Raw genomic sequence first — 13,425 nt, 5'->3', positions numbered from 1 at the left:
ATGATGATGATGATGATGGTGAGAGGGATAAGGAAGCTTAGATTAAGATTAAGATTATAAAAGTGTAATAAATTGTTGATTAACAATTAACAAGCTATTACAATAGTTTACAGTTTAAATTGTCAAAAGTTTCAAATGGTCTTGATTTTTGATGGTGAATTTATTTAACTTTTTTCCCCCTCACAAATCAAAATAAAATGATCAACAATTAACAATTAACTTATCCAAAAGTTTAATCAAATGCAATCACTTGATTGTGATATATTTATATTTGATTGTTGACTGTTAACTTTTTGTTAATTGTCATCACTGTTGATTGTGTTTCAGTCCGTTGATTAATAACAATCAAGGTTAATCTTTTTCTCATTTCTTGTTGTTTGGCAAAGGGCAACAAACTTGTCACCATTGTAACGGTAAATTTTTTTCCCTCTAATTGTTGATTAGTTGATTGTTTCATTTTTCTGTCAATGGTTAATTGTTTGACAATTTAAATCTTTGTTATATGTAAATAAATTGTCTATATATTTATGTGTATATACAATTAAAAAAAAAAGAGAGACAAGGAAGTTTAATTGTCGAGTTACAATTAGATTAAAAATAAATCATCTAATAGTGATACAGATAATCTGTCAACAGAAACAATTAAATCAAAGTAATTAAGGTTAATAATAATCAGTTGATGATCATCATTAACTAATTTAGGATTCAACAAGAGTAGTTAATTGTTGATATATAAATTGATTTTCATGTTACCATTCAAATATTAATTGTTCAATTAACCCTATTGATATTTTATCAATTAAATGATTGAAAAAGTTTTTATCTTAAAGTTAACTGGACAGAATTAAATCAATCTCAACAATTAATTAGTCGAGAAACAATTTAAGCTGAATCTATTGAATATCTACAACAATTTAAGTTAAATCATTTGGTAATAATAGTAATTGTTTTCAACAATTGACACTTAATTGTTATGTTATTATTAACGAAATGATTAATGAAAACATTGAACAACTTGAACACGTTCAGGTACAATTTAAACTAATCAAACAATCAATAAATTGTTATGACAAAACAACAACATGGAAAACAATTAATTATTAACAACTAAGTGTGAATTAAAAGTCAACAATTAAAGATAAATACAGAAGGCAACTGATGAAGATGAAGATGATTACCAATCATGATACTTATCATCACATCATCAAGAAGAAGAAGATGAAGATGATGAAGAGAATATTGGAAAAGAATTTTTTTTCTCCTCATCTTTTTCTTTATCCTCATCACTTGACCTAATTTTTTTTCTTCGACTTCAATTTCTGTTTGTTTATCATCCTTATCATCCTCCTTTGGTTCCCAGTAGATAAACAAGTTAACAGCAATTTTGCTCAATCCAAAAATCTTATAATCCCAGAGCAAGAAAAAAAAAGAGGATTTATCAAGAGATTATCTTATATGAAACATGTTGATTGTTTAACTAATTAATAAGTTGATCAACAGGATAAACAATCAACAACATATTTACATGGTTAGATTGATGAAAACAGTAAGTAAGTGTAACATAAAAACAGGAAGTAGTTTTGATGAAGCCCAATGAGTTGAACACAAAATCAACAAGTTGCTTCCTGTTACACTTGTAAACTGTACCTAATTTTTTTGTCTAAAAATAATCATCATCTCAACAAATTGCTACTCATCTTGTTGGATCATCATCCATAGTCTCATCATCATCATCATCATCATCCATATGAGCATCAAGTCTGTAACCAAATTTGCAAAAACTTCAGCTGAACCGGTGACCCGGAAACCAGAATTTGAGAGTTAATAATATCATGGAGAAAGGAAGTTTCAAGAAAATCTCTCTCTCTCTCTCTCTCACTAATCACACATCTATGATATTGCTAACAATTAGTTAATAACAATTAAAAAAATCTTTTCTCTATTGCAATTTGATCACAGAATCGTAAAGTTAATTGTTATCATTGAATAAACGAGTAACAATTAGCAATCATTCACATTCAGCTCTTTTCTAGTTGATCATTTCCCCATTGTAATCAAAATTAATTGTGGTTTTTTTTGGTTTATTATAATGATTAACCTAATTTCCGGTTGTTTATCATTTGGGTTTTTTAATTGCTTTCTGCTTGCAAAAATATGATTAGTAGATTAACTTGATTAGGTTAATTGCAATTAAATTATCTTGTGAGTAAACATTATTAATATGGTTGTTGATGATAAGATTTGTTTGTCAATCTATTGTCATTTATTTCAATGATGATTAATTGATTGTTGGTACTTGATGATTGATTGTAAATACGTTTTTCAAATCTGATTGAATAACAGAATCACAATTTGAATGATAATCATTGTGAAAAAAAACAAAGTTTTTATGAATTATCATTATTGATATTTACAAATAAGATGTAATCAGATTATCATCTTAATCACAATCATCATCATTATCATCAATGCGGAAGTTATTACAAAAGATGAAGATGAAAGTTATGATGATGAAGATTAACAGAGTTAATCAAATTAATTGTCTTCCATTAATCTAAAACCATTTGAAAATCGTAAAGTGTTTTATAAGTGAAAGGTAGATGAGTGATTAAGAGACAATTAACTAATAAGTAATTAAGAAAACTAAACAGGTAGAAAAAAAGTTTTTTAAGGAAAAACATTGAAGATTAGAAATCATTTATCTTCCATGTTGATGATAATCTAAGATGATTATCATCATTAAAGTCAATTGATCTTTGGCATCTATTTTTTCAGTGTTTTGTTTTCATCATTTGACCCAAGGATGGAGAGAGAGAGAGAGAGAGAGAGAGAGAGATGAAGATGAGGAAGGAAACAAAGTCGATTAACTTGATAAACTTTCATCAAGAATGAATAATAATCTTCAGAGGATTTAGCTACTGGAAATCTAACTTCTGTATATATAGATATTATTTATGTCTATTAAATATGAGTGATAGAGAGAGAGAGAGAGAACCTCATCTTCATCCTCATCTTATAATCATTATTTACATCAAACTAGAGCAAAAGATACAAGAAGACAGGTTATATGCTTCAGGGCAAAGTTCGAAGGTCTCTCAAGGTGAACTTGATAAATCATAGAGATGATAATCATCATCATGGAGGGAAAAACAAGGTGAAGATGATGAGGAAGAAAAGAAAGCGGTAAGTTGATAATTAGAGCCTTAAGAGAGAGAGAGAGAGAGAGAGAGAGAGAGAGACAGTGAAGACTAAGGGATGATGAACGTGCCAACAAGAGTCAAGACTCAATTCATTTTCAATGAATTATTAGATTGACCAAGAAAAAAGGTCAGTGAAAATAAACAAACACATCAAGAGATGATTTTATTGATGATGATCATCATCTTATAAGTGTATTTGAGAGAGAGAGAGAGAGAGAGAGAGAGAGAGAGAGAGAGCTGATATGTAAAGGGTGCGGTCACCTCATCATCATTATCAATATCAACACACAAGAATCATAATTAAGGCTGTGGTTTAATTTTCCTATCATAAACATTTTCGCTTAGTGATTAATGATTAATATCAATGGTTTTGAAAATAACAACAACGCGATAATCATAATAATAAATGAGTATCAATCTAATCACATAACAATTTATAAATCGTTACCATTTATAAATAAATCTAAACACACACACACATAATCCCTATGATAAGGATTAAGGATAAGATGATCATTCTCATCCTCATCCTCATCATCATTATATTGATAACAATTATTGGAAAAGTGCAACAAATGAAATAATATAAACAATAAAAAGTGCGAAAAGATTAATAATTGTAATTAAGATGAAGATGATTAACTAATTTGAAATACACGCGTTTAAGATTGATAATATAACGATAATGATGATGAATACAAAATTTATACAACTACAAATTGATTGTTATTATATTTTGTTAGTCGATTGTGATTCTATTATGATGAGTGTGAATATGATGATCGGCATATCAAGAGTTACTCATTTCTTTGATTGTTGTTAATTCACAACAATCAAAGTGTTTTTTATAATTGAAATGTTTGAAAACTGATCAACCTTAATTCTTAAAGGGACAAACTCAGTAAACCTTTAGATTTTGTTTTCGTTGTTGTTGATTGCAATAAGAAAGAGGCTATTGACCTGACTTAATGTGTATTATGTATATGATATAATATCATCAGAAGCTCAAGATTATATATCATCAACATACACACACAAAAAAAGCCATCATCTTATCATCATCTTCATCAGCTACTTTCATCTTCATTATCATCTCATCAGCATCAGTTTTTAGCTTATCTTCATCTTATATATACTTTTCTTGCAAACACTTTCTTTGTGTGTGTATGTATGTATATCTAACTGATAATATCTCATTGATTATCAATTTCAAAGCATATTAGTTTACTAATATTTGGTTTGGAAAAGGTAAAGAAATTGGTCAAAAAAAAGTGAGTGTCCAGTATCTTTAAGATATTGACCATAAAAATAGCAAACCAGGTCAGTAGCTTGACCAGTGTGAGAGTGGTCAAAGTATTATTTTAACAAAAGAAGTTGAAATAAAAAGCTACTGTCAAATATATCACCTTTCAGCTACTGGTGGTGGACAATGGTCAGTACTATGTACATATTATTATACCTCTTACTGAGTATTTCTTACAAAACTGACCCATGGAGTTGGGCTAATGGTTCAAGTTAATAGTAATAAAAAATTAAAGGTTAAGGTATTTTCATTTCAATAATATATTATTATGATATTATTAATATTAATGGCTGATACCCTGATTTTTTGTCAATAACAATTAGTTAATTGTGGTTATGGTTAAACTGTGTTAACCTTTTGCAAGTCATAAAATAAGGAAGCGCAATGAGATGACCATTGGTGATATCGTTTACCTACATTGTATTTAAATTGAACGCAATTAGTTTTAACTTTTCATGAATATTAATTAATATCTTAAATTGTCAATTGAACCCTTTCAACAGTTACCAAGTTATCAAGTGAATTTGATTGCCTTTGGCAATTTACTAATTATTATTATTATTATTCCATTTCTCTGGTAATCAAGAAAATCATCTTCATCTTCATCTTCATCATCATTATCATGGTCATCATAATCTTAATGACCATCTAAATATGTCTTATCATCTAGTATTTCAATCATAACCAGGATACATAATCTCAATGATTTAATATTAACACTGATTGTGATCACGAATTTACAATTTCAACTGACCAAAGGTTTTCTGGTTTTCCATGTAGATTATAATCTACAATTGATTACAATTTAATCGTTAATTATTAATATTAAAAATCGTGTCCCAATCAATTCGTAATCATCGAGTATAAGAATCATAATTAACTCTTAAATCATTAGCATGATGAATATTTTCTGTTTTCTTGGCAACAAACAATCAAACTGAGTAAATCAAATAATAGTATTGATAGATAATCATAATAAACAATCAACTGATTAGGTTAATCATTCACTTCTCATCTTAATTGTTGTTGTATGTTTCTAATCCTGTTCCCTGAGTCTTTGGAGTTGCCAACAGAAAACTTGAAAACAAGTAAACACAATCAACGATATTAACAGTTAACAAACATTATTAGTTTACTTATTATGATAAAGATTAGCTAATTATCAACATTATTTAGTTAGTTAAACACTAATAATAAATATTTAATTGTTGTTTATCATTTTAAATGTTTGTAAATTCAAAAGGATTTACATGTTAATTGTTGTTGATTAGAGTGAAAGTGAAATGATTGAAAAAAAAGGTTATTTCAACATATTAAGAACCAAAAACAGCAACAATCAAAGTTGATTATGATGATAATAAATTGTTGTTACTTATTATTTGAAAGTATAATAGTGATTAAAGTGTATTAATAAACAATTAACTAATTGTGTGTAAAGAGGATCATCTTGAGCGGGATAATTAACATTAATTTAGTATTATAATCCTGGACTATCATGTTAACTATTAACTTACAAGTTTCTTCAATGATTAAATTGTTTGATTATTTGAAGAAGCAACAATTTAACATCACGAAATTGACCTTAAATTAACTTGAAAATTTGTTGTTTCTCTTGCTAATTGTTTATACTAATCAATTACTAATTAATTCACCAGCGATAATCTTAATTGTTGTTACTTTAATTTTCACTGAAAATATTATTGTTACCTCTTAATACTTTCACAATTTATATTAATATGACTTTTTTTTGTTTGTTGTACGAAAAGTGATCAGTTAATTGTTGTTGTTGTTGTTGTTCAACAATTATCCAAACTTTCAATGGTTAATTTTGTTAAACAACAACAATTTATTATTAATTTGATTCAATAAACAAGTCAAACCGGTTACAATTAAAATTGATTTGAAAGAGAAACTTTTTCAAACATTAATTTATGATACAAATGAAAAAGTTAATTGCAACAAAAAGACAATAGGTATTTAATAATTAAACAATTATTGATGACACAAGAATCTTAATAGTTACAATCAACAATTATGAGAGTGATAAATGCATTGCAATTTGATTGCAAATCAATTTTTTTTACATTTGCAATTTAAATTTGCAAATTCTTGTCAACATAATATCAAAACCTTGGAGATTTTTGTTTTCACTCTTGACAAAATAAGGTTACCAGGTATTCAAATTTGAAAGGTGAGTTGCAAGAAAAAGGTAAGAAAAAAGTGTAACCCAAGATTTTTGAAAGGTAATTGTATCCCAGAGATGATGATGAGGATGATGATGGGGATGAAGATAAGAAAGTAAAGGTTTAGAAGGTGAAATTGTAAACATTGGACGAGAAAAAGAAAAAGTTTTTCGAGAGAGAGAGAGAGAGATGAGAAAAAGGTAAAGAAGAAAAAAAGAAAAGATAATTTTTTCTTCCAAGGTGATCTTTACCTTTTAACCTAAGCATCTATTGGAAAGGTAAGAACCAGGTAAAGAAACCAAAATAATAAGGTATCACTGGGGGTGGGGTGGGAGGGTTTTCTTTGCAATTTACTTAGGTTTGAAGTTCGTTCAAAAGATACTCTCTCTCCTTCATCATCATCATCATCATCATCATCATCATAATCATCTTTACCTTGATAAATAACTTATATATGTAAGAAGCCAAAGTCTAATTTTTTGCCCTAGGCTATGGGAGCACAAACACCATCCTCATTTTTTTGCAAAGGTACGAGCATTAAGATGATGATGATCATCATCATCTTCATGATTGCTAGTTTTACAGGTAAATTTTCAGCTAAGCAAGTTACTTAGTGACCGGAATGACCTTCTAATTCCAACCGGATTTTTTTGTTTTCTTCTTCATCATCTTCTTCTCGTTTTTGCTCTCTCTCTCTCTCTCTCTCTCTCTCTCTCTCTCTGCATCATCTTCATCATTTCCTCTATCGAGAATCAATAGAGATAAAAAATACTTTTGCATTCTTTTTCTACCTGAGAAGGTCATTTGTCCAGTTCTTATTACGGTGGACAAAATGATCACCCCCTTTGCACAAAAAGGTATCTCTTGTCCCTCATCCAATGGGATTTAAAGGTCACCCAGTAGATTCCCTTTAGGACAAATTGGTTGTTTTTTTTTGCTGGCAAATTATCATCAACCAAACCCTTTCATTTGATACTTTCTTTTGTTATGGTCATTTACATATGTTCAGTTTAACTGGTCAGTTTTTGAGGTAAAGCTCAAGATTAGAGAGAGAGAGAGAGATTGTGATTGACTCAATCGCTGAGCAATTTAATCATTCGTGTTGGTTAATCATTTCTCTCTCATCTTTTAATTGTAATCATTACCTTTATCCCACCCACACCTCTCTTTAATCAAATCCTTAATCATTTCCAATTGTGTGGGAAAATTATGTTACTCTCTCTATTTTTTTCTTGCTTAATTGTCAATCTAATCAACTAAATTGCAGTAGGAACATCAATTCATTTATACATTAGAATTGTTTACTTTTAATATCATTTAAATGTTTATTTTAAAACTTGTTGAATCAACAATTGTTTCTAACGTTTACTTTTAACCGATTAATTAAATTGGTTAATTTCGTTTTCATTTTTTTTTTCGCTTCTCCGTTTGGGAGAAAAACAAATTATATAATTTCAATCGATCTCCTCACTCATGATTGATGTTGGTTGTAAATTAAATTCGATTGAACTTTTTTGAAACAAAAAAAAACTAAAAAAAGAAGAAAAAGTTTTCTCTCTCAATTCAAATTCTCAACTAAATTTTCTGTTCACTAGTTCCATCTATCGGATAATTAAAAAAACTTTTTTCGAAAAAGTAGTGACATCTATCGGAAAGAACAATTACTCTTAATCCGAAGTTAATAAAATCGAGGAAAAACTTATTAATCGTAATTTGGATTAAATGAAGATTTGGTTTACTTTTAGTGGAAATTTTTTTCTTCATTTAATTGAAGCGAAGATGAAAAAGTTGTGAAAATTTAATTGTTTGTTCACCTGTGATGATAATTAACGAATTACAATCTCACGGTTCCTTTTTCCTTTAAAAATTGAATGACATGAAAATCAGATTAAGATTTTCCAAAAAGATAATCAATTGAAAGGTTAAGATAAGCATGTTGATGATGATGATGAAGATGAGAGAAGATGACAATCACCAGAATGATGGAGACAAGAAGAAGAAGAGGATTTCAATGGTGAAGATATGATAAGATGAATAGTTCACACTAAATGACTATCTTGTCATCATCTCTCATCTCTCATCTTCATGGTTATCTTTTAAATCCGTAAGGATTAACCTCTCATATAAATATCCTGTCTAATCAAGATAATCTCATAAGCTTAAATCATAATCATCTAATCACAATCTTGATCAATACGAAACAGAAAGAGAAAAAAAAAATTCCAAAACCATAATCATCATAAACAATAAAAGGTAAAGGTCAAACTTTTCCGTCTCTCAAAGTTTAACTGGACAAAGGTCATCATGTAAAGATGAACCTGATTGAATTAATTGTTTGTATCTATTGTGACAATTAAACACAACCAATAGAATCCTTAATCATTATAATCTTTTGTAAATTTGGATTCTAAATTGAAATATTATCATTTGTTACTCTCACTCTCAATTACAGTTGCAATCTTGATTGATTGTGATTCTTTGTACTTTACTGATTGTCATTGTGATTTAATTAGCTGATTGTTGTCATTTGAATACTTTAAGGCCGATTATAAGTGTCCCGATAAGCCAAAGTGTGTCGATACAAATTCCAGGCCAAATTTTTGGATGACCTAAACCCCACCCTCGATAGATTGAACTTCGATAAGCTTCAACTGATCCTGTTCCAGGTAAACAAAAGCAAATCCATCTAAATGAAGGTGAAATGGCCTCAATAGGCCAAATAGAGCCCGTTGAAACAAGGAAGACGATAAAGAAACCGGAAACAGCGTAAAGAGAGGCGACAACTTCCTTCGATAAACCGGAAAGCACAATACCGGCCACAATACCAAGGATAATTTGTAAAGTATAAACTAAGAATGCGATTCCAAGTGATTCGGGATAATCGACACCAATTAACCAGAATTGTAGACAAGTGACAACAGCGACAAAAGGGATTGTTAAAAAAATTCGAGTCGCACAATGGACAAGTAAAATGGTCTCTTTGGTCAGTCCAGAGACGAGTAGCCGTTCAAATGTATTACTTTTCCTTAATTGAATCAGTCCAATTGAACTGACAGCCATGGACAATGTTAGGGTAACATTGATAACGAACCCGGGGAACATTGTCCGGCGGAAATCATTATAATCTCTAGAGACATTTTTCCCGTAAATGACCTGATCAATAACGATCGGTGATGATGTTAACCTTTCATCTAGACCAAAAGATTTCATGGTATCACCAATGAAAGAGATGAAACCATTGACTAAACTACGAAGGCACATCGCGGAAACCAATTTATTGGCCATATCAACGGAGATTTTCATTTGACCTGATTGAATTGATTCAATTGAAACATCGGCCATTGTTTTATCAAGTAAAAGGGTCTCAGTGAAATTTGATGGTACCCAAAGGACACCCCAGAACGGGGTTGACCTGGCATCGGTTATCGCTTCATTGAAAGATTGATATGGTTGCTTTATGAACATTTGGCTGTCCAGTGAATCGATGAACGAGCCACTAAGGCTAAAGAATGAGGAATCCTCGTTAACAAAGGCCATTCTAATTCCCGACGGAGGATTACCGATACCAAAGTAAAATAAAAGGATCATCCAGATGGAAACAAGATATTGGCAGCATAAAACTAATGGATCACGAAACTCATTTCGTATATTGTTACGAGTTAATCCTAACCAAAGGGTAAACCAAATTTTCAACAGCGATGATAATGAAGATGCTTTCGATTGGTCAGTTTTTAAGCTTCTCGGACCAGGAAGAAGACACGGGAAACAAGTTTTATACGGATTGTGACCTAATGTGATATTTTTACCCTCTCGAGCCATACGTTGTTGGAATAGTTTTAAGTCTCTAGGATTGACCATTGTGCTTTTCCGTTTAACTGAGCAAAGGTTAAGGAAAACCGTTTCCAGTGAGGTCGCTTTGTGACTGGACATTAATTGATTGGGTTCATCTTCAACGATAATCCGACCTTTCCTCATGAAACCAATACGATGGGCACGACGAGCCTCTTCAATGTAATGAGTTGAAACGATTATGGTACAGCCTTTGGTTTCCGCTAAATTGACCAAATATGACCAACAGGTTTCCCGTAGTAAAGGGTCAACACCGACCGTTGGTTCATCAAGTATAATCAATGGTGGCTCGTGGATAAGGGTGACCAATAGGGAAACTCTGCGAGCTTGACCACCGGAAAGTTGACGGACATAATAGTTTCTAAAGGGTGTCAAGTTGAGAAGGTCAAGAAGATAATCAATTCGAGAGGTTAGTTGACCTCTGGACATTTGGGTTATCAGACCAAAGTAAATGGCATTTTCGTAAGTGGTTAGGTTACCGTGAAGGGCAATTTCCTGGGGCATGTAACCCAATCGAGGACCTGGTATACCAAGTTCAAAGTCGTAAGGTCGATGTCCAAAAATGAATAGGTCACCCACCTGGGGTATTATTGATCCAATGAAACACCTTAAAAGGGTTGTCTTACCACACCCGCTTGGACCCAATAGACCATATATTTGCCCTCGGGCCAGGTTAAGGTCAACGTTGTTTAAAATGTCAACGTTTTTAATTGCATAGCAAAGGTTACGGGCTATTAATCCTTCTTGCCAAATTTTATCATCAAAGTGGTAAAGGTCATCTTGTTGTTGACTAGGATGACCATTGGTATTCACATTATTATTATTCAAATCATCTTCCATCATTAAGAACAAGCAACAATTAACTTAATCACTTTGACAATCAACTTGATGTTATTTTGTTGTTATAACTTGAGGATTGATTTTTAAACTAAATTAAATATTAATTTTGTTAACAATCATATCTCTCAATGTAATTAAAAAAGCTGAGTAAACCTTAATTGTTGATCAATAGACAATTAAATATAAATCTATTAGTATATTTGATTAGTATCAAGGGTGAATTAATTGTTGGGAATAATAATCTAATGACAATTAAGTCAATCAATCAAATTGCAACAAATATCATTCATATATTAATACATAAACAGAGAGATGATTAGATTATTTGAACAACAATCAAAGTTGATTAATTTTTTTTTCTCCAGTTAATTTGATTAACATTTAAAGGGTTAATTTATTTAAACAATATTAACATTTGATTACAATTTAATGTTAATTGTGATCATAATCACAATCCCCTTTGGTCCCTTAAGGCTTAGGAAATGATGATTTAAATTGTAAATGATTTGTAATTTGTTTCCCATAATCATTTGTACCAACAATTAACAATTACCATTAGTTTTAATTTTGATTGTAGAGTTAATCATTATGATCATTAACATTAATGGTTAAATATTGATTATATTTTTGGTTACACTAAGTAAACCAAATTAACTGTGATTCTTTTAATTGTTGTCGTTGATTGTAGCAATTTAGCTAAATCAATGTACGAATTTGTTTTTTCACCAGGAAGAAGAAAGAAATTAAGAAGTAAAAACATCAATTAATTAACTAATTGTAAACAATTAATTGAACATGATTGAAGGAAAACAAATTTGATTCTCTTACTTTTCCCATGATTAGTTAAAAATTAATTAATTGTGTCTCTTAATCATCAATAAAGTGATTAAGTAACGTACACATTAATTAACCTTCCAGCTAAATTGTTTAAAATTAATATTCAAAAGTTTAATTACACTTCCGTTGTTAATTAGTGTTGTTAATTATGTTTGTTAACTGAAATTGAAATTATATATTAATAGTAAACAATTAATTCAAATCAACACCAGAGTAAGAAAATGAATCAAAACAATTAAACTAAATCAAGCAAAAAAAAGTTTAATCATCAAATGGTTAACAAGCTTAATCGTAATCATCATCAGGAAATTAAATAGTGAATGAATTAAAAAAGCAACAATTAACATAAACTGTTAATTAATTGCTGAAAGTAAAACAAAAACTAACAATTTATGGACCACAATTTAGTTTAAATTATTAATTGATGATTAAATGATGATGAGAATAACAATCAACTAATAATAATCACAATCAAAATATAATAATAAACAAAAAGATTTGATTAAAAGTGATTACAGTTGATCATGATTCTGATATCTAATCATGATATTCAACAATTAATTAATCATCATCATGTTAATTACAGGGAGTTGCTTTCAAATAAGGGAAACAAGATGATTAGACTAAATCATTTGTCATCCATCATCATCATCATCCTTAATCATCACAGAATCAGCTTAAATTGTTGTTGTAAATCAATTCGCAAATTGATTCAATCAATTTGAATGAATAAATATTCACAAAGTTACAGCTATTAATAAATCATGATTAAACTTTCACTGATTGGATTGTGTTGATTGTTACAAAAAAAAATCTTAATTTCTGGATTAATTTTCATCTTATTTGCCCGGAGGGTTAATCATCATAACCACACCCATGATAATATGTAAATTGTGTGAAGGAAATGATTACTTTCCGTAATTAATTTTAATCATCGCGAAAAAGTTTCAAACCAACAATCAAATTTGATTATTACGAAAACAAAGATCAAACAATTAAGGTTGAAATCTATTGATGTAATCAGACAGAAAGAGTTAATTGTTACCAATTTAGTTACTTGTTAGCATTGATTTTAATTACAATTAACTTAATTTAACACTTAATTAACTTGCTGATCATTTCTGATATTTTTAATGAGTTTTTTTGTTATTTTTTGCTTTGTTTTTATCATCAACATCATATTTTAATCATGATTAACTTAATTGTTATCAGC

At 29.7% G+C, this 13,425-nt stretch overlaps 2 protein-coding genes across 3 annotated transcripts in view; both read right to left on the bottom strand.

The window, feature by feature from the left end:
* Positions 1 to 13,425, bottom strand: part of LOC128389872 (uncharacterized protein DDB_G0273453/DDB_G0273565-like) — a 67,870-nt gene that overhangs the window by 11,897 nt on the left and 42,548 nt on the right. The gene's annotated exons all lie outside the window — the stretch shown is intronic.
* Positions 7,876 to 11,576, bottom strand: LOC128389873 (ABC transporter G family member 23-like). Its single transcript, XM_053349516.1, has one exon. It carries the CDS (start codon positions 11,376 to 11,378, stop codon positions 9,210 to 9,212), a length of 2,169 nt encoding a protein of 722 aa, XP_053205491.1. The 5' UTR covers positions 11,379 to 11,576; the 3' UTR covers positions 7,876 to 9,209.

The sequence above is a fragment of the Panonychus citri genome, unplaced genomic scaffold (assembly GCF_014898815.1).
Source record: "Panonychus citri isolate SS breed McGregor unplaced genomic scaffold, ASM1489881v1 Contig00111, whole genome shotgun sequence".
Taxonomy (NCBI): Eukaryota; Metazoa; Arthropoda; class Arachnida; order Trombidiformes; family Tetranychidae; genus Panonychus; species Panonychus citri.
Note: the sequence above shows the minus strand (reverse complement) of the source record. Positions and strands in the feature narration are given on the sequence as shown.